This window comes from Thamnophis sirtalis, unplaced genomic scaffold (genome assembly GCF_051295495.1).
Source record: "Thamnophis sirtalis isolate CommonGarterSnake01/CBP01778 unplaced genomic scaffold, rThaSir2_p1.2 scaffold_5, whole genome shotgun sequence".
In the NCBI taxonomy this organism is placed as follows: Eukaryota; Metazoa; Chordata; class Lepidosauria; order Squamata; family Natricidae; genus Thamnophis; species Thamnophis sirtalis.
In genome coordinates this window covers 44,614,294-44,639,474 of record NW_028261385.1, presented here as the reverse complement: position 1 = coordinate 44,639,474, position 25,181 = coordinate 44,614,294, and the positions used below count along the sequence as shown (strand labels likewise).

Below are 25,181 nucleotides of genomic sequence, written 5' to 3'. Positions count from 1 at the left end.
TTACTAAGCATATCGAATCTTTCAATCAAATATACTCATATATACTATATATGATATCAATATATACATTATATCAACCAGGGGGGTGACTTTGAGCCAATCACTCTCTTTTAGCCCAATCCATCACACAGTGTTGTTATGGGAAAAATAGGAGGAAGGAGTATTATGTGTATTCCTCATTTTGAGTTGTTTATAAAAATAATAAACGTGGGATATAAATAAATAAAATGTTTAATTTCATGAACATATCTACTGTCCCTGCTGAACATCTTGTCACTTTTAAACAACATATGATCAATTTGTCTAAATATTTAATGTATCTCACATCTTTTATAAACTGTTTTTTTAATTCTTAAACATGTTGCAGGCACATAAATAAATGTGTCTTCTCAAAATGTTCAATTTTGAGCATTCACTATTTTTAATCATATAATAATGCAATAGAAGTCTCTCTTGCTCAGAATGGGACTGTTCTCCTCCTACCCTTCGCCTCCCCTTTTTCGCCATCAGGTTTCCACCCCCAGCCATTAACCTCTGCCCTCTCGCCTCCGCTGTTAGGACCCTAGCTGTTCATGCCAGCCAACCCTGCCTCTTTATAAGAGCCGAGGTGGCGCAGTGGTTAGGGTGCAGTACTGCAGGCCACTTCAGCTGACTGTTATCTGCAGTTCAGCGGTTCTAATCTCACTGGCTCAAGGTTGATTCAACCTTCCATCCTTCCGAGGTGGGTGAAATGAGGACCCAGACTGTGGGGGCGATATGCTGACTCTGTAAACCGCTTAGAGAGGGCTGAAAGCCCTATGAAGCGGTATATAAGTCTAACTGCTATTGCTATTGCTAGTCCCAGGCCCTTCCTCATGGGCTTTTGGGAGAAACACTGGGCTTTTGGGCTCAGGTGATGGTTCACTGCCAGCCAATCAGAGGAAGGGAAGGGAAAAGGAGAGAGAAAGGGAGGGAGAAAGTGTTCCGTGTGGAGTTTCCTTTCCGGAGGTTTGTTTCTCCATCCAGTTGCCTCGTCCAGCTGTCTCGGGTCCGAGCTAGAAAATCCTTTGCATCCCCCCTCCCCTTCAAAAAATACACAATGGCCACAGGAAAGTTAAAATCATGACTTGTCACAATCCCTCAGACTGCTTCTCTTACTTTTATGCCAAAGCTCTTAATATTATAATTACTTTAGTCATATAGTTTTACATTGTAAAACTCAGTCATATACCCTAACATAGACAGATTCCTTTCTGGCAGTATTTATCTTTTGTTATTCCTGATTGGCCTATTAACAGCACAAAAGGTGTGAGGATTGCTCTGGTAGTTTGAGTTACCAATTGAGTGCCAATTCCTGGAGGGTATGGGGATGGCATTTAAAAGGATCCAAATCCCAATGCAGGAAGGATACAACTGACTGCAGGCACCTGCTTTCGCAGAGGCACATGTGCCACAAATGCCCAACAACCAAATGCTCAAAAGGAAAATACCTTTACAGCAGCACAACACATATACATATTACAATAGAACAAATTCCTATGACATAACAAGTTTCTACCTCATGTGATAATACTTATTACTTTTTTATTTATTACCATTTCCTTCATTTTTCTCCCTTTTTCTCAAACGATAGAATTATTTCTATCATGATGAATGAGGGGTGCATATTTAGCAGGGATAGTTTGGAGGACCATGATATTTGCAGGCTTATTATGAGGGGTGGCAGGCACAGAGGATGCAACGACTGCCATCCCAAAAGGCCAGCAACTTTGTTGCAAACAAACAAACAAACTATCAGTGGGGCACCTTGACTCATAAGCATTTAAAAATGCACTCAGGTGTAAAGGAGGGAGGGAAGAAGAATAGCTTCAAAAAATAAAACAAGCAATCCAAAAAAATAGGTAATTTGAGTCAACATTCCAAAATATCATATTCCATTCAGATGGAAGCAAATTCTCCAAAGGCAGCTATCAGAGACAAACAAACAGTGACCTAAGATGGAGCACTTTGACTCCAACATCAAAGAGGGAGATAGGAGGAGAACAGTCCTAGACCCCTCTTGCTTACAAAATACCAAAATACCTTACTGCTAAGAATTAGGCTATACATTTGTCATTATGTAAAGATGGGCAGTATACAAATTTAATAAAAATAAGTAAATATTACACAATTTGCCTATTGCACTCCCATTATATTACAGTATAATGTAATAATGTTTAATACTGTCACAGTATAAAGAAATTTCATTAAAATGAGATCAAACTGAAGTTTTATTTAATCTCAGCATTCAATTCCCCAAATGGCCGACCTATGAAATGCCTTTAGCCAGGTGAAATGAAAGCAACAGCAGTCTCCTCTTTTGTTTCCTAGCAAATAAAAAGCCTTAACTCTACCTAAGGGTTAAACAAAGAGTTGTTAAGAGTAATAACAGTAATAACCCAGTTAGAAAAAGGAAGATTAAAACCAGGGCAGCACTTGTTCCCTTCTCAATTACTCATTATACCTACACTTCTATTTATTGCCATTAACTCTGGTTAGTTTTACTGAGATTAGATATAAATCAGCTGTGCTCTTTAGGAATTCTCTTTAACTATGTGTATGCTTGGCATTAGACACAAGCTGCTCCTCACCAACCCCCAAAAAGTGTTGTGCAAGTTATACTACGGCTGTCTGTCTGAATCAGTGCTATTGGGACTTTTAGATAAACAATCACCTCATTGTGTTATTGAACTGTGTGGTCACTGAAATCACTGGGAGATACCACTACATGTACTAAGAGCTGCTGAGTGCCATTTGGCAGGTGCTCATATGTGGCTTTTGTGTGGGTACCCATATTCTGGAATGTTTTCTCCCTTTGAAATTTAGGAGGCAATTACTGTAACAGTCAGTTTGGTGAAGTGGTTAAGAAACCGGGCTAGAAACTGGGAGACTATGAAATGCTATTCCTGTCTTGGGCACAAACCAACTGATAATTTTAGACCAGTCACTCACAGACCTAGGAAGAAGGCAATGACAAACTACTGATGAAAAACATTGCCAAGAAAACTATAGGGACTAATCCAGTCAGTTACCAGAAATCAGCACTAACTCAAAGGGGCAAAAGGGGGGGGAAATGCTATAAAATCTTTAGTCACCTGATAAAGACTTACTCTTCCTTCAGGACTTCCTGATATGAATGTTGAAATACTATTTTGTTTTTTGTTTTTTATCCTCTCTTCCATCCCTTTAATAAAGATATTTTATGGAATGTTGTTTTGATATTATTGTTTTACATTGTTTTATCATTTATTAGAAATTTCCTTTAATTGCTTTGGCATTTGAAATAGTTTATAAGTGCATTAAATCAATACATCAATAAATATATCATGTGTGGGACTGACATTTGAAATTACCGTATTTATAAGATTCATATATTTATTTATTTATTTATTTATTTATTTATTTATTTATTTATTTATTTATTTATTTCATTTATATGCCGCCCTATTCCCGGAGGGACTCAGGGCGGCTAACAAACCCAGGGGAGGGAGTAATACAAACAAGGCAAAAACATATAGTAAAAATATAGTTCAGAGCACAGCAGGAAAAAATAACCTTTATTTCTTTATGCCGAAAGATTAAAAAATTCCTTCATAATTTCCAACTGGGTGAAATTACTTCTTCAGATTAATTATTTTAACTGATTTGCCTTGATTATTTCCAAATATCTTTGCTTTTTTTTTACAAAAAGGCAATAGGAGAGCACATATTAGCTTAGGAAGTAATAGAAGTCTGACATCATTTGGAGACTTTGCATACCAAACTTTTAAATCATTTTACAAAATTAATAAGAGCTTTATTGCCTCCAGATTGAAATATATGTTTTAATATATGGATTACTAAACGTGTCTAAAAATTCCACAGTATGTTCAACTTGTCCATGCCTTTAAAAATATTTTTATAAGGGAAGGATACAAAATTGAATCTGATAAGAATAAACAAACACTCACCTGTTTTGTTTAATGGGTATGTTATGTTAAAATAATTCTGGTAAAATTCAAGTAGCTTCACTGCTGTGTTCAAGGCATATTCAGTCTGCCCAAGCTTTTGTGGTACAGCATAAACAGATACCTGGCACAATGGGAAAGAGAGAATAAATCAGAGGAAAGTTTCAATGGAATTCAGTTTTTCATTGTCTACATTACTAAGTGAAAAAAACCAAAGATTTTCTATAATAGTTGATAAGATAAACAGATAACCAAGTTTCATTATTTATGATATTTAAAAGGTTTAAGATTGTCTTAGATACATTTGTATAGCATATTATACAACAAAATGCAAGATGTTTTCCTTGGTTTTTTTTCATTTCTAAAGACTTATATCCTGATAGCAGAGAAGCTATTTCTATGATGTTAATATATACATGTTCACAATTCAGGTCTGGACCACAAGTTTGGTATTTCTCCCCTTCCTTCAACCACCATGAACAGGAGTTGCTGAGATAAAAATAGATCTCATCAGGTGGAAATAAAAGGAAGTAGTGGGTAAAATAAGAACTAAAGAAAAGCTTTACACTACTCTGTCTCTTCAGATTTAGGCCAGCAAATGGAACTTTCTTCAAGATGATCCCTAACATTTCTCCTCTAGCCCTGACAAATGGGCAAATAGATTAACACTGAACACTACTGAATGTTGTAATAATTTGATATGATCAAAAACAAAGCAACTACCAAGCCAATTGTCAGGTCAAAAAACCCCACTTTCAGTGGGGCAATGACACAAGCTAGTGAACATGACTAATTCAAATCTAAGAAGTGTAACATAATATATTGGGAAACAAGGGGGATTTTTGGGAGGAGGGGTTACAGGAACAAAAAAAACCACCTACCAAAATCCCATTTGTTTTCTTACTGGTACATTTGAAATTTCCAACAATGATAGCTACTAGGTAAGTGCTCATTTTCAAGCTCACAGAGAATTCATCTTGAAATAATCCATTTGCCAAGAGATTGCTTTGTTTCTGGAAATACAAAGCGGAGATCAGAATTCAATTATGTAAACAGAAGCTGCAGGACCTGGAACATAAATCATAGGAGCCATCTGTTCTATGTTGAGATACTTGGAAAATGGCTAATATGCAAAACATAATGTACAGAACATTGTTATTTCCTATGACTGCACTACCCAACAATTAGCAAATTAAAATTATATCAATTAATCTAAGAAGTAAAAATTAGTTCAGTTTAGAGTAAGTTCATCTGCCAGAGTTAGACCAAAAATAATAAGCACTGATCTTATAAAGATTTGTATGTGATGTGCTTCATGAATGTATTAACTGAGAAAGAAATATTCATCCAGAGTATTAGCAGGAACCACTGCTAATATTGAATTTATCTTTTGGTTGCATGATGCTTTTACACAAACACAATTTACTTCATGATATGATCTCAGCCTGACTAGGGTTCCTTCAAAAGTCTGCTCTTACAGTGCATTACATAAACTTAATACATAGTTTATTCAGAGCAACAATGATGCCAAATTTGCAAACCATCACTGAAAAACAAGAGCTCATAACTTGAAAGCAAATTGTGCAAACAATTTAATGAGGAATTAGCTATCAGTCTCCCCATTTTTGCTTTTATTTCAATTTCACTTGAAAAGATCAGGGTAGTCCATAGTACGGCATGTTATGCACAAAATGATGTTACATGAAGGCAAAGTTAAAAAGGCACTCTAGAGAACATTTGTTAGGGTGCCACATAATTGCATTATAAAATTTCCAAGAACAGTCTAATCTCACTACTAATCAACTACTAATCAGCTAGCACTGCATTCAAACAATAATTAAACTTTGATACCCAAGCAGTTATTTAATTAAATAAACAAAGCAAAAAAAAAGTCTCAGGATACATTGTATTTCTATTTTATAGCATAGTAATTATTTCTAAATTCAAATAAATGTATACAAATTAGCAAAGAAAACAATTTAAACATCTAACTCTTTTACTTTATTTTTTTTATATTTCAGGCTATCATCAGAAATACCATAAATCCAATAATCACATATAATAAACTATATTTCTATAGTGGTACATTCTACAATGTTTCATGATGGTGTATAATAAAAATCAAATTTATGTAATGCAAACCCTAAGAATGTACAATTATCGATATATTTTATAAATTACTGAAATAAAATTAATAATATCATCCCAGAGATATACAGTATCATAATCAAATGTTCTTCTGAATATCTGTTTCTAACATTTCTCTAGATGTCAGAAGTGATGGAGTCACCCAGATTTTTAATGAAAGGCATATGTGCAAAACTGAGAAACATAATGTCCTTCTTTCCCCTTTGATCCCATAAGGGGGAGAAAGAACACTCCATCTCAGATTGCGACATGTGTACTGTATGCGTACGATCCACTTGAAGAAACTGTTCTTTTAAGAGGCCACGTTCCAAGCCATGTAAGGCTTTAAGTCCAGACAACCATTAATCAAACCATGATGGGATTCAGTTTAGTTCAAAGTCCACCCTCCTCCCCAAAATACATATACACATAGACATTAAACAACTCACTATAGCCTTCCAAGCACTAAATCGATTCCCACTGCTTGGCTTAGGATGAAGATATATAACATATAGTGATGATACAGCCTCAACCATCAAATGAATTACAGAATAACAGAGTTGGAAAGGACCTTGGAGATCTGCTTGTCCAAATCCTGCTCAAGCAGCAGACTCTATACCATTTCAGATAAATGGCTGTTCAATCTCTTTTTAAAAGCCTCCATGATGAAGTACCCAGAGGTTGCCTCTCTCCTTAATTAGTTTCCATCCATTCCTTCTTGTCTTCCTTCTGGTACTTCAGAAAATAGGCTGACCCCTTCTTCTTTGTGGCAGCCCTTCAAATATTGGCACACTGTTATCATGTTGCCCCTAGTCCTTCTTTTCACTACAATTCCTGCAACCATTTTTCATGTTTTAGCCTCCAGCTCTATTCATTTCTGTTGCTCTTCTTTGCATTCTTTCCAGAGTCTCAACATCTTTTTTACATTGTGGTGACCAAAACTGGATGCAGTATTCCAAGTGCAGTCTTATTAAGGCCTTATAAAGCAATGTTAACACTTCACCTGATCTTGATTCTATCCCCGTTTTAATGCAGCCTAGGATTGCATTGGCTTTTTTGGCAGCTGCAGCACACTGCTGGCTCATATTTAAGTGATTGTCCACTAGTACTCAAAGATCCCTCTCAGTTACTGCTATTGAGCCAGATTTCACCTAATCTGTACCTGTACAAATTCATATTACATTTTTTCCATTTTCCTATCAACCTCTTCTTTCCTCAAACTTTCCTATTGATTCCTTCTCACTCTTACTGAACTGATAAAAGTAGGAATCTCGCCTTCTCCCCCCAGAGGGGTATCTTTTTTAAAATAAGACATAAAATTAAACCACCCCAATCATTTGTGGCACTTCCTTAATGACCGTGCCCCCAATGACAATCTGTTTTATGTTCCTGGCATCTAGGCTACTCAAGGAAGGACCCATGGCTATGGTTTACAGCTCTTGGTACCACCAACTGATCTCACTGATTACAGGCAATCAGAATTCTGGCCTTTCAACCAGCTGAACACTCTTTTCTGCAGCCTTCTCAGTCGCATAGGGCAGATGTTGTTGATGAAAAGATTCCTCAGCTATTCTTTCCCCACTACTTTTTCTCCACCCAGATTGAACAGCTACTTCTGAACCACACTGGCATGGATTTTAGTGAATCGTGTTCTTATCTCTTTTCCCATCGTCTCGTTTTTTCTTTCATTTTATAATCAACGGTCACCATTACAGTGCTCTCAATCTTCTGTCTAGTCCCAATCCTATATCAACCAATTTCATTATGCCTTCATTTTTTTTGTAAAATCTTGTCCTACCAATTCAACTGAATCTTATTCAGCAACATTAAAACTCTTAGAAACGCAACACTTGAATAATTTTCTCAGCCACTTTCTGTTTCTTCTCACATTTTCACTCTTCAATAGCTGACCACCAGCATCCAACCTACTTCTTTGTTCTTTTAGCTTAGTGGGATCCTATATGGCTCAACTAACATGCATAGATGTTAGGTTTGGAAAAAAGATCACAATATTCAAAACTCACCCTTTTATTGATCATCCATCTTCCTGCTAATCCTGAAATCTAATTTTGCAGATTTGTCAAGACACTTTTGGGGAGGAGGGGGGGAAATGTTACCATGTCCTTCCATTTAGCAGAATATCACTGCACTACAGTGATATTATTTTCTATGTCTTACAGTAATTAAAAATAAGTCCATTTAAATGCATAGTCACTTACAAAATGGAATTTCTAATTCTGTTGACAAAAAGAAGAAATATACTGCCTTCATATCCTATGTGTGGGATTCCCAGTGCAATCTAGGTAGCCTCCAAGGGGAAGTGGAAAGTGGAAAGTAGACTAAATCAATATTTTAATTTTTCTTATCTTCTAAGCTACATTTACCTTTTTATTGTGGAAATACAAAAATATAACTAATAAGACACATAAATTCATAAAATAAAGTCCTTTACCAAGTAATACAATTTTCCTGTCGTATGGCACACTTCATGAGTATATAACTGTATAAACATCATACCACAAAAAGGTGGATGGATAACTATATACCTGTGGCATATTTGACAGAGCAATGTGTTGAGCTTCTCTGTTGATTTTGACTTGAAAACTGGCTTTGAATGCTGGTTCATCAAAACAAGGGAATGCTGCTCTTGCTGATAAGGGCTCAAACTGAGTTGCTGCAAGCCAACTGATAAAAAGAAAAACATTCAAAGTTGATTTCTGCTTAATTTCTATGTGTTACATAATTTAGAAATAAAATGTGGAGAGAAAAATATAATGTGGAGAGAAAAATATAATCCTACTTTAATTGTTTCAAAAAAGTAAAATGCTACCCCATCTAGAATCTTGAAAGGACCTAACAGATTTCTAGGATACCAAATCCTTATGAATATGTAGGATTGTAGGATATGTAGGATATGAAGAAGTGGTCTTCATAACACTTCATTCAAGAAAACATTTAAATTTAAAAGTATCTTCCCAAGAAATCTTTATATTTACAATACATTGTAATTTTTTACCTTAGTCCATCTTATGCATTGGATTTCCTAACAATTAACATCAGCAAATTGCATTTGGTATTAGCCATGCTAACAGTAACAATTACATATGTAGACACATTTTAAAAATTTTCTGTATAGTATCCACAACAAGGAAAAGAATTATTTATCCTTATTTCCTGAAATTTTACAAGACAATACATGTGTTCAACAAAATAAATTTTATATTAACAACAAAAAAATCCTTCATTATTACTCAGGTATTTTTGTATATAATTACCAGAAAACTAGACAGGGTACATTTATTACTATCAGTACTAAAGTTATTAAATCCATTGTGTTCAAATTTACCATTACATACATGTCACTATGTACAGATGCAACTCAAAAAATTAGAATATCGTGCAAAAGTTCATTAATTTCAGTAATGAAACTTAAAAGGTGAAACTAATATATGAGATAGACTCATTACATGCAAAGCAAGATAGTTCAAGCTGTGATTTGTCATAATTGTGATAATTATAGCTTACAACTCATGAAAACCCCAAATCACAATCTCAGAAAATTAGAATATTGCATGCAATCAATAAAACAAGGATTGTACATAGAACAATATCGGACCTCTGAAAAGTATAAGCATGCATATGTACTCAGTACTTGGTTTGGGCCCCTTTTGCAGCAATTACTGCCTCAATGCAGCGTGGTATGGAAGCTATCAGCCTGTGGCACTGCTGAGGTGTTATGGAAGACCAGGAGGCTTCAATAGCAGCCTTCAGCTCTTCTGCATTGTTCGGTCTCATGTCTCTCATCTTTCTCTTGACAATGCCCCATAGATTCTCTATGGGGTTCAGGTCAGGTGAGTTTGCTGGCCAATCAAGCACAGTAATCCCACGGTCATTGAACCAGGTTTTGGTGCTTTTGGAAGTATGGGCAGGTGCCAAGTCCTCCTTGAAAATGAAGTTAGCATCTCCATAAAGCTCATCTGCGGAAGGAAGCATGAAGTGCTCCAAAATCTCCTGGTAGACGGCTGCATTAACCCTGGACTTAATAAAGCATAGTAGATCAACACCAGCAGATGACATGGCTCTCCAAATCAACACAGACTGTGGAAACTTCACACTGGACTTCAAGCATCTTGCAGTGTGTGCCACTCCATTATTCCTCCATACTCTGGGTCCTTGGTTTCCAAATGAGATGCAAAAGTTGCTCTCATCAGAAAAGAGGACTTTGGACCACTGAGCAACAGATCAGGTCTGTTTTTCTTTAGCCCAGGTAAAACACCTCTGACATTGTTTGTTGTTCAGGAGCGGCTTGACAAGAGAAATACGACATTTGTCCAGGATCCGTCTGTGTGTGGTGGCTCTTTATGCACTGACTCCAGCCTCAGTCCACTCCTTGTGAAAGTCCCCAACACTTTTGAATAGCCTTTTCCTGACAATCCTCTCCAGGCTGCAGTCATCCCTGCTGCTTGTGCATCTTTTTCTTCCACACTTTTTCCTTCCACATAACTATTAATGTGCTTTGATACAGCACTTTGGGAACATCCAACTTCTTTTGCAATTACCTTTTGAGGCTTTCCCTCCTTATGGAGGGTGTCAATGGTGGTTTTCTGCACAACTGTCAGGTCAGCAGTCTTTCCCATGATTGTGATTCCTACTGAACCAGACTGAGAGACCATTTAAAGGCTCAGGAACCCTTTGCAGGTGTTATGGCTTAATTAGCTGATTAGAGTGGGACCCTAGAATATTGCATCTTTTCACAATATTCTAACTTTCTGAGATTGTGGATTTGGGGTTTTTATGAGCTATAACCCATAACCATCACAATTATGACAAATCACAGCTTGAACTATCTTGCTTTGCATGTAATGAGTTTATCTCATATATTAGTTTCACCTTTTAAATTGCATTACTGAAATAAATGAATTTTTGCACGATATTCTAATTCTTTGAGTTTCACCTGTACATATGCACCCCTTTTCAGTCTTGCTGATGTTATAAATAGTGCAGACGAATGTACAGAATTCCTATCAAAGTAAAGCAAGATAGATGGGAGCCATTTCTCCATTTGTCAAACTGCTACATGCCAATACTAGCCAAGGAGTAAGGGGATTCACTTTTTCTCAGTCAGATGAATGCCAAATAGGTTGGTGGAAGAAAAATGAAGTATTTAATCCCTCATTCAGCAAATTATATTTTATCTGCACTTCACTCTTTATTATTCATCAGACTGTCACACTTTGCCAATATCATCCAGGTCTTTGGCCTAATACTACTTGTCCATAAGGTCCAGCCATAAACATGCTCTGCTTGTTGCAATTTAGTACAATACTATTAATACTGATTGGCAGCAGTCTTTCTGGATTTACAGCAAGAAGCTTCTATCAAAATACCCAGATTTAAATCAGGGAAAAAGAAATTGCATGCTAGGAAGATGTTCTGCTTCTAAATAAGCAATAGTGCTTTATTTCTACAATAGGATTCCATAATATTCAGCAATATAGATAATATTAAAACTAATCTATAAAGATGAGTATAATTATTTTATCTATTTTACGTGTTAATCAGGAAACCAAATATTTTGGTATGAAGAGAAATCTGAAAATAAATCAACAGGAAGAAAATGAGGTTACAATGCATCAGAGATGTGTAATCTTGTGTTGTTCTGTTGGTTGTTAGGTGGCATACCAATGGTGGAGATAATTTTTTAGCAATTTTAAGACAAATAGATACATATAATTTTTTTCCAGTTAAAATAAAAAAAATAAATTAGTTCTAAGCTTACCTTGTTGAGCTGTTATTCTTAAAGGCAATTTTGTAAAAGCCAGAGTAAGTGTCGGATAAATTAGAGGAATACTCTATGCTGATCTTATATTTATGCCCTGCAAGAAGAGCTTCTGGAGCTATAATTGCAATCTGGTCATTCATTGGGTATTCCAGGAAATCAGCAGGTTTTGGCTGGCTTGAACCCACTGAAGCCAATGTTACCTTGGTAATATTAAGCTTTGAACTATGAAGTATAACATGCATAGTAACCTGGATAACTTCCACAGTTATTTGAACAGAACCTGTAAATCTCATTGTGGTTAGATTTGGCTGCAGAAAAATATCATAATGTTTTGGAACAACAAATTCTGGAAGCCTAAAATGAGCCCATGGAAATGGTTTCCCATTAGTTGCCAAAGGATATATCTCTTCCATTGTGTGGTTTTTGTTGTGACAACCTTCTTTGGTAAAAGTGCACTTGGGGAGAAGATAGATCGCCATTATTACGGAGACAGCAATCACAAGGACAACTGCACAGATTATTGTGGTCCTTACGGATGGAGCGGAACATGATCCATCTGAACGTTGCCTATAACCAGCCATATTACTTCTCAGACCAGTACTTCTATTCATGAAAGACATCCCCAAAAGTTTGGCTGATGACGATTCATAATCCTCTTCATCCTCGTCCATTTCATGATCTCCAAGACCACGTACAAGAAGACGAGAACTTCTTGGTTCGTATTCTACCTCATCAGGTTCCAAAGGATGCAAGCTAGGCTCTTTAGCCAAATCAACCACATCAGGCTCCTCCTCAAACATGCTGTTTTCAATCATATTTCTAGGTAATTGAACTCGATCTAAGAAACACAAAAGCAGCATGTTACACAAAAAGTAACTGAAATAGCTGTGGTTGGGTTTTTGATTATTTTACATATAGCTGATAAAAATTGGGGTTCATATTATAGTTCTCATATAAGAAATTATTTGCAATGTATCTGTAAAGTAACAACTCAAATAGCTGCTGTAATATGATGAAAAAATGAATGAATCAAATGGATGAATCAAAATTATTTGGTGATTTCTTCATAATGAAAATGAATGATAATAGATACGGTTAGAGAGAGCATACAATTCAGAATGGATATAACATTACATCAACAGAAAGCTACTTACAAAGTGGGAATTCTATAATCTAGAGCAGGAATGTCAAACTTGATCACATCACAGGCCATATTGTGATGTATCTGCATGTTTTTTGCCTTTGCGGAGCCAGGGTGGGCATGGCTGAGGTATCCAGTCCGCGTGCCACCAGTTTGACAGGTCTGATCTAGAGCCACCCATTGTTCCAGATGTGTAGATTACCTTAAGAATAGGTTTTAAGGATGAGCTAGCAAAATGATAAGTGGATCACTAAATTTCACCAGTTACCTTTACTTTTAAGGAAATCACAGAAAGCATATTCATCATTCAGTACACCTTGCTTCAAATATTCTTACTAAAATACAATATATTTTCTTTTAAAATATATTACTAAGATCAGACACAGTTTATAAAATGAAACTGCAATCACTACAAATACGTAAGCAAATTCTGGTCACAATATCTCTGAATCTACTGAAATTTTTCATTAATGTCTCCACTCCAAAATGCACTGATTTAGCTCATGCTACAGACGTTTTGGCCTTATCAAAAAACTATTATCTGTTCCCCTATAACTATAAATACATTCCAAATATAAACTAACTTTATATGCAGACACCTCTGCTCAGTTACAGGGAAGTATAATTCATATTCAAAAATAAAACTTTGTCTTATAATGTGATTTTACTCAATACACAGCAGAATAGTCCCATAGCAAAACATGCAGCAATGTAGTTATTATATAGCCTTGAAATCATTTGCACTAAAAGTAGACTTATTGTAACCTTACCTAGAGCAGTGATGGCAATTTTTTTTCTACGAGGTGCACATGTGCGTGCCCATACCCATAATGCAATGCCCTCCCCCCCACGCATGCTCACATAGCCCCCTCCCCACCATACAAGTGCGTGGGCCTCACTGAAGCCTCTGGATTTCTGGTAGGGCCGCTTTTTGCCCTCCCCAGGCTTTAGGAAAGCTTTCTGAAGCCTGGGGAGAGCAAAAAATGGCCCGACTGGCTTACCGGAAGTCAAAAGCCCAAAAATTAGCTGGCCAGTGTGCGCAGAGTAACTAACCAGATTAACATTATTCTGGAATGTTTAGGTACACATATTAACTTAATATTACTCTTCAGCATTTTTACATCTTAACTCTTTCAACTTTATTAACAGTGACATATGGATTTGCCCCCATAGCCTTAATATCAGCAGATAACTTCAATGCAGACAACTGCTAAGATATCTGCTTCAATTATGCATTAAGCAGTCTGTCATATTATAAATAAATATGAATTATTTAAAAAAAATCAAAGTGCATTAGATGCAATACTTACATAGTGTTGCATCTAGCAGACTAGAGTAATTTTCCTAAACAAGTTACAATGTTCTTCACAAGCCTGGCAGAAACACTAATGGTGAAATCTGCATAATTGTGCTGTAAGAAACTATACAAAAATCCTTTTTTCCCCTCAATTCAAAAGTATATTCACAATTCAATGACCAATTAAACTAACAATTAACATTTTTATGCTTCTTAATTTTGAACACCAAGAAATATTTGGGGGAGACTTGGGATCCAGCAGCTGCTAAGGACATGCCTGGCAGAATGTTCCATATGCAACTGGTAATATTGCTAATTCAAAGGATGATAGAAAGTGCCCCCATCTGAGTTCTCAGAGAGCCTCTGACAATCAAAGTAGACAAAAGTTAATATAGTGAGTACTACTTAATATTGTATAGTACTGCTATGCTATATTATGTAGATGAAAGTATATAGTGATGAAAAGTCCATCAGAACTAAAATAAGTTCTGTGTACATGTCAAGAATTTATCCAATTCACTGAAACTAACTGGATTAAATTTGCTTAAAATTTTGTGGCTAGAGATATGGTTCACCTACTACAGGTTCACGATTAGCGGGCTGTGACCAAATTGCTTAATTCCTTACTTCCCTATCCCAGCCCCTTTACTTACTTAGGCTCATAGACTTCAATAATGATAGTCTTTGAGCAGCATATGGTACCATTCAATGGTATGTGTTATGGCAATTTAATTAAAACAAATACAGTACATATAAAATTATGATATTTATTCTAACAATTCCTTATGCAAGACTGTAAATAATGTTTTCAAAGAAATGAAAAACAATTTAGTACAAAACAGGAAACATAGGCCTTGTACAAGGGGTCACTGCATATGAGTGGAACTGAAACAAGGGAAATAGACACAGTCTACTCTCCCCTCTAACCTTCCCATCCATTAGTTGATGTGGTTATTGCCTGATCTGCAGTCATATTAAATTAGAAAATGCTTTAAATCACTTTTCAAAGCTTTATTTTAAGAGTACAAAAATATCTTCAAACAATCTGACTATCAGGAAGGTTTGGGGTGGCATTTCCATGGAGGCTTAATCTCTGTTCTGTCAAGGCGGCAGGTATGAGATAGAAATGAAACATATTAAAAAATACAAACATAAAATAAAAGTCCTATCAGTTAATGATGGACTAATTTTATTCTGAGAAAGGAAGGACAATATATACATTATCAATTAGTTAAGCATTGGAAATTTAATGTGAGCATCAAATTTTTAAATCCAAATTGTATGAAACAGTCACCATTTTTGGTGCAGAGTTAGCCTTCAGGATTGAGCATGATCTGAACAACAGATTTCCTGACATTTGACTGGCAACTATGGTTGAGGATCTTTTGAGGCAAAGTTATCTGTTACACAGACCATGGCTACTGAGAAGAGATGGTCCTCCCTTGCCTTTGAAAATGCCAGCCACAGTTGTCAACAAAACATCAGCAAATTTGTTGTCTAGACCACCATGTTCACTAAACCCTGAAGCCCAACAAATGTTGAATATGAAAGCCAATATCAGTGTATTAGTCACAATTTTCCATCCTTTAATCACAGGAGTATTTTCTGGCTTTCTATCAGAAATGTAAGCACACAGTATAACTTTATAAAATAACAAATAGTAAAAAGGAATCTTTTTTATTTGGTCCTGTCTCCTGCTCAACATCAGCAAAAACTCATCATCCAGAATAATAGTCTGTTTCACTGACACTTGTTCTGACCTTTAAGACATTTCCCTTAATGTTTCACCAAAATCTCTTTCTTTTGCGATTTCCCCTCTGGGATTCTAAACCTGCCTTGAAATAACAGAAAATGATTTTGCTCCATTATCGACATGATAGCTTTTTAAATATTTAGAGGACACTAACATATCTCCCTTCCAGCTTCTTTTTAAGGCTAAACAATCTTCAATATTTCAGTTGTTCCTCATACAAATACCTTCTCCAAGTGTGCTCAAATCTGTGAATGCTTAATTTATTTTTAAAACTGTACACAATATTACAAAATCAACTACTTTTCTTATTTAATGCAAACTTTTTAATTTATATTGCCTAAAACGTATCTTTTTCATTTGAAGCCAAATGTAAGGAGTGACAGAACCTGGGGAGTAGAGTTAAAAGAGGGATCTGCCTAGAATTCTTATATAGCCACAAGTACACTTAGTACTTGAGTGACAAAATTACTATAGACCAAAGAACAAAATCATAATAGATGAAAATATAAGAACTTGTAGACTGTATTCCAATGCTTTACTTCATGCCAGACTCCTCATTATTTTCAAATTCAAACGCAAAACATTCTTTGTTTTGCCTATAGCTGTCAAACTGGAGAACTTCCAGTTTGAAATTAATTTAACATTTTAGTTCATATGTTCTGAAGATGAATAAGAAATGTCCTTGTTAATATATACATAATGTATGCCTTTATAATTTATATTCAGACTTTTAAGAAATTCTACTTACAATTCAAATGTATTTTAAAACTAGAGATCAGGGGCAGACAGTCTGCTCCCTAAGGCCATGGCCTGATTTCAGAAGTTCTTTGAAAAATGTAATTTCTAATCTTTAGTAAATGGTATCTATCCACCTCTACATCTTACACTGGATTGAAAGAAGATTATCAGAAACAATGGATGATAGAAAAAGAAAAAAAGATTGTCAAAAAAAAGCATCCTCATTCATAAAGGACTCTGAACCCACTCATTATTCATTTCAATCTTACCAATTATATATTTCTCAAAAATGTAGCCCTCTATTTTTTAAAAAAAATACATTTGCTAATCCTTCTCTAGATAATGATACTGTCAGGTGCAAAGGATCAGGACCATACATTAAGCTCAGAAGCAGTTTAGAAGAAGCCTACAGGATATACAAGAATCTAGTCAACTAATGGTCATTACTAAATTGGCACTAGGTAAGAGTTAATAAAATTTAAGAGGTTGGATTTGGATTGCTTGTGGCAATGTGACAAATCGAGACTGATTACTCTCTTAACTCCATTCCCTGGCTCTGCTTTCTCTTCTCCTAGTCATTGCACATATAAAATAATTCATAATTTTAGTCAATGTAGTCATAAAAATATGGCATTCTACATGTTTAATTCTAATATGAAAACATTATCTCATTACTGAAAAATATTTAATTCTGGTGGGATACAGATGCACGGGTTCATCAAAACTTCATCTGAGCACCTTTCATAGTATAAGACGCACCGGAGCATAAGACGCACCAAGGTTTTGAAGAGGCTTTTTTTTAAAGTAGATAGGTAGCTAAAGGAAGAGAGAGAGAGAGAGAGAGAGAAATAGATAGATAAATACAGTAGGTAGGGAGAGAGAGAGAGAGAGAGAGAGAGAGAGAGAAGGTAGGTAGGTAGGTAGGTAGGTAGGTAGGTAGGTAGGTAGGTAGGTAGAGGGATAGAGAGAGGGAGAAATATAGGTAGGTAGGTAGGTAGGTAGGTAGGTAGGTGAAGAGGGAGAGGGAGAGAGAGAGAGAAATACAGTAGGTAGGAAGAGAGGGAAAGGGTAGGTAGGTAGGTAGATGTTTCCAGGTGTACTTATCCATGTGCTGGAGAAGGAAATCGCTGACAACCTGCAGCACAGCATTTGTTCCTGCTGGCACAGCATTTGATCCATGTAATTCTCATCAATCAGTTAAAGAGCTTTCCAAAAGGAAAAAAAAAGTTTTTGCACTTTGCAAATCTCCCCAAAACAGCACGTTTTTTGTGAAAATGGGCCAGTTATTTTTCAAATAAAAGGCATGAACAACATTTTATATTGCACTAAATACGATTTATCTTTTTTTTTTAATCCATATTAGTGGTCCACGGGATTTAAAATTATGAATTTAGTGGTCCCCAAGGTCCGAAAGGTTGGTGACCCCTGATCTAGTCCACCCCTCCTCCACCCAAGGAGAATTGATTGCGGGGGGGGGGATGTTATATATATAAATGTATTACAATATATATTAATAAGAAATATTCAGAAATATTTTCTATATCCTACATCTATTCTTTGAAATTCTATGAACATATCATGAGCAAGGCAGTCCTGGGAGTTCATCTTTAAAACCCATTAATAATATTGCACTCAAAGAGCAGCAGTGATATCTTGAGTAAGCAGAAGGCAGAGGATCCAATCATCAGCCTCTTGAAACACAGCATTAAAAAATCAATTATGGATAAAAGCTTCTTCAAGACTAGCTTTCTGAAATGCCAAAGGAATATTTTTTAAAAAGCTAAAAAGAAATCTAGCATGATTTTTAGAAAATATTCCTAAAAAAACAAAAACCTGATGCTAAAAGATAAACCATTTCTTCCTCACCAACTCTTCTTTCTATAAGCTTTTAAATATAGCTCAATGGGTCCCTAAGCCAACACATATTTACTTAGAGGGAAAACTCAGTTTATAAATAAAGCACTTGTTTTATTTTTAAAACTACAAGCTTCATGGTAAGTGCAGCTTGTAAGTTAAGGTATTTGTCTAGACGCAATCTAAGAGTTCAGCTTTTGCATACATTTTACAAACAAGATTTGAAGATTTAAGTAGGATTATGAATTCCCAGAAGAGGTCTGAAAGGAGGCATTTGCCAAATTACAAATCTATTTCCAAGAGCTCTCACAGATATATATTCACACTAATCGGTTTTTTCATGAGTTTAATTACGATGTGTGTGAAGCTTCTCGATCCACATTATTGCCATTGGGGGACAGAAGACAGAAAAATACCAGGAACCGGAAAATAGTATTCCCTTAGTACTTCTAAGGGAAAAAAAGGTCTTCTCTAAGTACCACAAAATTTGAAATCATCAAATTAGAAGAGCAATTTGGCATAAAACAATTATTTACACAATCTTTTGAATGAAGAGATTGAATGCTCTGTTTTGACCTTGATGCAAGGTCATTTAAGACTATGAAATGCACTTCTTTTTGCTGTATCTTAAAATGAGCTTTATGCAATAAAATATATATTTAATATATATTGGGTATCTCCAATATATATGAAATGCCAGAAAGTATTACTTGCAGAATGTTAATAGATATGGTACAATCTTTATTTACTAACATTTGAATGCTACCTATTCTTAAAATATGTCTACTTGTTAACATTTGGGGGGCTCAAATTCAACAGGAGGTTTAATTGCTTTATTTGTATTGCAGTTTTCTCCCAGGAACTCAGGGGATATAAAACACTATTTCCAATATTTCTTTGTAACAACTCCTCACTGATATAGATTAGGCCAGTGGTTCCCAAACTTGACAACTTTAAGACTTGTGGACTTCAATTCCCAGAGTTCTCCAGCCAGAAGAGCTAGCTGGAGAATTCTGGGAGTTGAAGTCCACAAGTCTTAAAGTTGCCAACTTTGGGAACCACTGGATTAGGCTAAGAGTAATTGGTCAAGTTGCCCAGTAAGTTTCCAGTGCTGAAGTAGACTTGAACCTGGATCTCACCAATGTTAGCCTAACTTTTTAGCTACTACCCATATTTTAGATCAGTGCTTCTCCACCTTGGCAAATTTATCATTGTGTGGACTTCACCTTCTTGAATTGCCCAGCCAGCAGGCTGCCTTGGGAATTCTAGTGTTTGAAGTCTACACATCTTGAAATTATAAAGGCTGACTACAACTATTTTACACAGAGTGATTTGTGGAACACACATGTTCTGCTTAGCCATTTGGGATCTCTCAAATTATCAAGAATTGTAAACTTTTCACAAAATACTAGCCAAAATAGTTACTGTGCAATATAAAATACAGGTAGTCCTTGACTTACAACAGTACATTTAGTGACCAAAGTTACAACAGCACTAAAAAAAGTAACTTATAACCATTTTTCACATTTATGACTGTTGCAGCATCCCCATGGTCATGTGATCAAAATTTGGATGCTTGGAAACTAGTTCATATTTATGACAGTTGTAGCATCCCAGGGTTATATGATCCCCTTTACAACCTTCTGAAGAGCAACTTAACACTTAACTTCTTAACAACTTCACTTAACCATGTGACTAAATTAACAAATGCAATGATTCACTTAACTATTGTGGCAAGAAAAGTTGTAAAACGGGGCAAACTCACTTAACAAATGTTTCACTTAGCAACATAAATTTTGGGCTCAATTATGACGCATCCAGATTGTTGGGGGCAGTATTTTGACTCTGAAAACAGCTTAGAGAGGATTGTAAAGTACTGTGAAGAGGTATGTAAGTCTAAGTGCTACTGCTATCTGTAGCAAGGACTTTATCAAATATGAATTTGGAGGTATTTCTGTGCAAATAGATTGGGAAGAAAACTTTAGAGCAATTTATTCAAATCTTTGGAATATTTTTTAATATAGTTTTCATGGCTTCTTCAAAAATGGAAATAAGGAAAATGAAAAAACAAAGACCATTTGATATTCTTTACCACTTTGATCATATATCCTTTAATCTTTTGAATCTCAAGTATACTTGGAATACTGTATTATGTAGTCAGTTCAAGACATCACAGTTTAAAAGGAATAAGGAAACGCTGAAACAGATTCAGTGTAGAGCTTCCAAGAGCTCTGAAAGACTAACAAGAATCTATTAAAACAACTGGGACCATATCATAATGAATATAATGCCTAAAAGACTATCACATTCAAAGGCTATTCTCAGTTGAAATTAAGGACAAAAAGATAACAGGGTGAAATTAAAAGTGAGGCTCAGACTGAATATTAGGAGGAATTTCCTGATAATAACACAGGTAAATCTGCCAGAACCATTATCTTTCCCATCTAGGAAATTTCAGATAGGGGTTAGATGGCTACCTCTCAGGAATCTGGGGCAGATGATTGGATTAAATGGTCTATAAAATTATTTCCAATCCTATAATTATAATTCTAGACAAAAGAAAGAGTTGCTACTCTGATTTAAGTAGATCAATGTACAACTGTTGCAAAAATGTTATCTATATAAATGTTTTTATTTAATCCCTGCAGTTTTATTTTATGTAAATTCCGATTCTTATCTCAATGTATGCTAAACTCCTTAATCCCAGATAACTTTTGCAAGAGTTTTTTGCAACAGTTACAATAAATGATTTCAAGTTATATGACTCATTAAAAAAGTCTTGCAATGGTTTTCTCAGGCCCAGTTGGTTCACAGAAAGTGAAAAGGAAATAACTCCGTCCTGGCTGGAAATCCGAACTTACTTGTATCTCAAAGATAAATAATTTTAAGACCCAGACATCCTTTACAATCAACAAATAAAATATATTTATGGATTACAATTTTATCCAGAGACGAATAGGTTGTTCTCTATGTCTCCTTTTCTAATTCAAGCAACCACTGAAAATCTGGATTTAATTAATCTAACCTTAATGCTTCATACTAAAGATCACTGCACCTTCCTTGAGGTGAGCTCACCATTATGTCCATGTGGTTTCCTTGGTCTGCCTTTTTTTTTTCCTAACATTTTTTTTCCAGACTTCCCAATCTAGTATTCAGACTCAGGAATCTCATGAAGATTACCATCCTAATAGATACTCCACTCAACCCTACTTAGTTTCTAATCCAGGTGTTTAACCAACTCTACTTAGTTTCTAATCCAAGTGATTAGCCAGACGCTGTTACCAATTGAAGCTTCTTAAAATCTAGAAATGAGTAAACTAACAAAAAATGTATTTAAGGATGTACCGTGTGACAAAAAAGAGGAAAAAAAACAGATTGTTAATAACCCAACCAATATTCACTGTTCATTGTAAGAAACAAAGACAATACACCTACTTTAAACAAATTATTCCACAAATAAATTCTAAATAGGACATTAGTATTTTTCCTACTTTCTTCAATCTTCTGTGATGAAAACTGAGATTTCTGAAAAATGCCTTAGCAAATTATCGATAAAAGGGAATGTTTGTAGCTCTGGGTTGAAATGAGGGGTTATTGGTGCTCAGTTTGATTGTTTTCTTATAATATCCTCTAGATCTAGGAGATATTTCTATATGTTTACCAGGATATCTCCTTTATGAACCAAAGCTTTGGTTCATTGATTAGCATTAAAATATATTTCAATGTAACATCGATGTCAAGATTCCAGGTTTTTTTTTTCAGTCTAAACTGCTGCATTTTAAAATATCAGTTGCATTTTATAATTGAATTATATCTGGTAACTAAATTCTAAATAACATGAATTGTAACCCCACCATCATACTTAATCATATAACAAATTAAAACTTTTACATTTTCTAATTACTGAACTGAATCCCCATGAAACCTTCACTAATCAAGTTCAAACCCGCCCACAAAGAATTCAAGTTGTTCTTGCTATTTCCATCATCATGGTAAGCCAAATGAGAATTGCTGTTGATATTGCCTTAGACAGCAGTAGCCATCATCTTTGAATAAAAACTCCTGCTTGGGATTGGGGAACCTTCTCTTGGCCCAGTTTCAAGAGGCAATTCATTTTCCAATCAGCTTCTTGAGACCTCCAGTCAGACCCTAGAAAATCTGAGCTGTAAAACCCAATAAATAGGAAAGAAAACGTTTAAGAAAAAAGAAGCCCAGTAAGTCAGAAAGAATTTGCAACACTTTAGATGCATTTGGCTCCCAACCAAAGACAGGTGTTGACAGAGATTCCCTCCTCCTCTCCAAAGGAGGAGGATTTCCTTGCCTTTCAAGTTTCTCCAATTCTAGGAGCGCTTGTAAAAGGCTAATATCTGGATGCAATTATCAACATGTGCTCTTTTTACACGGTAGTTCCCCTTCTCAGAAATTATTTGCAGTGCCCCACAGTCCCAAACTGATGTATCCACTTCACGGGGTGGGTTTATTCTCCCCGCATCTCACGCGAACCGTGAAAACTTACTGCACGACCCGCGAGACCTTTTCGGTAGGCAAGGGGGGTGGGGGGAGAGAGAGAGAGACGGCCTTCCCCCAAACTTTCCACCGGCGACTCCCAGGCTGTCACCGTATAGTACCCTTACTTTCAAGGCTTTCTACGGGGATGGGTGGGGTTTGCACGAGACGGCGAGGCCACCTTCGCCCCAACACACCTGGGGGCGTGGGGGGGGGGAGGAAGACTCCTCGGAGCCGGCTGCTTCTTAAAAGCGCGCGGCCTTTAGATTTCAGGAAGTTTGACGCCGGACCGTGGCCTCTTTTGAACGACCGCCTGAGGGCCGGGGGGGGGGGGGAGGTTCTGCTGTAACTAGAAGTCCTCCAGCAGCAGCAGTCCAGAGGACTCAGGTTACTGCTGGCGCGCGGGAAGGCCCGAAAGGGGACTGCTTTTACTCACCGCTACTGGGGAAGGACTCCATTTTCCTCCTCCGGCGAGAGGCGAGCCAAAACACGAAAAAGGCGGAAAAGACAGTCAAGAACACGTCCGAAACCAAAACAAACAAGAAGCAAAAGCCGCCGCGGCTCCTCCTACACCTTGGCCTGCTGCTCCTCCTCCTCCTCCCGCAGCTGCATGTTACCGAGGCGGATGCGGCTGCCGGCCCTTTGCGGTCCTAGGGAGACTTCGTGCAGCCTCCGTCGCCGCTGCCTACAGAACAACAAGCCCTATGACGGGAGCAAGAGGACGGCCTCGGGAGGGAGCGCTGGTCCGCTGCCCACTCCGCTCGCTTCCCCTCCCAGCCAAACGGCTCTGGCGGCTCGATGTCGAGGACAAGCACAGCCTTCAACCATTTTCTGCTTCCCAGCTTCTCCAACCCCTCCCCTGCTTAGGGATGGGCTGTTTAGCCGCCGCCGAGCCCACCTCCTCTCAACGGTTCGGGACCCGCTTGAGGAGGCCTACGCAAGTGGTTGAATCTAGGGGCGGCTGCGCCTGATCCAGAGAGCCTTGGGGAGCCTTTCCCCCCCGGATGAACCAGGGGGCCCCTTCCCACCGTTTGGAGCCCCATCTGTCTATTAATACGATTGGAATCAAGTCGAGCTGAGATGCGAAGTTTCACTTAGAAAGGCTTAATTTAATTTCGGGTTCAGGCCCGAAGAGTTTAACATAAACGTGTTTTTTTTCATATTCTTTTTTTTCCTTCCGTGTTTTAAGATGTTTGCTGCCTCTCCCCTCTTTTTACCCCTTGAATTTAAAGCCAGTAAAATGCTCATCAAGTTGCAACATCTTAGACCAAACAAGAAGAGGTGGTAGTAAATCATATATAGACAGGTGGTAAAAGGTTTGCTGCTTATTGGGTTTTGGCAGTGCTGTGGTGTCTCAAAGCTGTGCAAGGAGTAACATACACCAAGCAAAGTTTTTTGCCCCTGAAATATGTATAAATAAACTGTCATCCTGCTTTTTTCATAGTTGCTGAGACACAAGGAAATCTGCCAGGAGAAGGAATCTTTTTAAAAAAATAATTTCCAGACTTGCTCTTTGTTTACAGATAAATCTGTTCCTGAATTTATTCTTTTTACAATTGTAATTTGCTATTAAATTGTAACCTGATGGCACCCAAAATGCTTCAGAATTAGTAATATGAACTTGCTTAAACTAACTGTCTAAATTCTCAATTATAGTTCTTAGTTACAATTATCCTTAGTTGCAATATATCCTTAGATATAAAGGATTTATAAACAAATCACCTTCATTTCTTCTTGTAATTTAAAACATATTTTACTATCGTCTTGGAGTTCTTGGAAGCTCACACCACCAATCAAAATGAGGAAATACAATCCAACCATTACAGCTGTCTATGGATAGTCTTTACCAATGCAACAGTGGGACAAGATTCCCTAAAGCAAATTCCAGAATACAGTCATAAGCACCAAATAGCCTCTATGAATCCTGCCAGATGAATTTTGATGACTACATCTAAATTCCATTGATGTTGCCAAGATAGATCAGGTATCAATCTGACTCTTTTTCTACTGATGTATAT

At 36.6% G+C, this 25,181-nt stretch overlaps 1 protein-coding gene across 2 annotated transcripts in view; it reads right to left on the bottom strand.

Moving 5' to 3' along the window:
* Nucleotides 1-24,014, bottom strand: part of LNPEP (leucyl and cystinyl aminopeptidase) — a 53,650-nt gene extending 29,636 nt beyond the window's left edge. Inside the window, exons 1-6 of one of the 2 annotated variants that reach the window (XM_087715747.1) lie at nt 23,600-24,014; nt 13,029-13,217; nt 11,872-12,712; nt 8,639-8,777; nt 4,847-4,978; nt 3,969-4,089 (exon numbers count right to left, since the gene is read on the bottom strand). In XM_087715747.1, coding sequence (XP_087571873.1) covers nt 3,969-4,089; nt 4,847-4,978; nt 8,639-8,777; nt 11,872-12,689 — 1,210 coding nt within the window. In that variant the 5' untranslated portion in view covers nt 12,690-12,712; nt 13,029-13,217; nt 23,600-24,014. The remainder of the gene's footprint in view (nt 1-3,968; nt 4,090-4,846; nt 4,979-8,638; nt 8,778-11,871; nt 12,713-13,028; nt 13,218-23,599) is intronic. The other variant, XM_087715746.1, reaches the window with a different exon arrangement.
* Between the last annotated feature and the right edge of the window lie 1,167 nt (nt 24,015-25,181).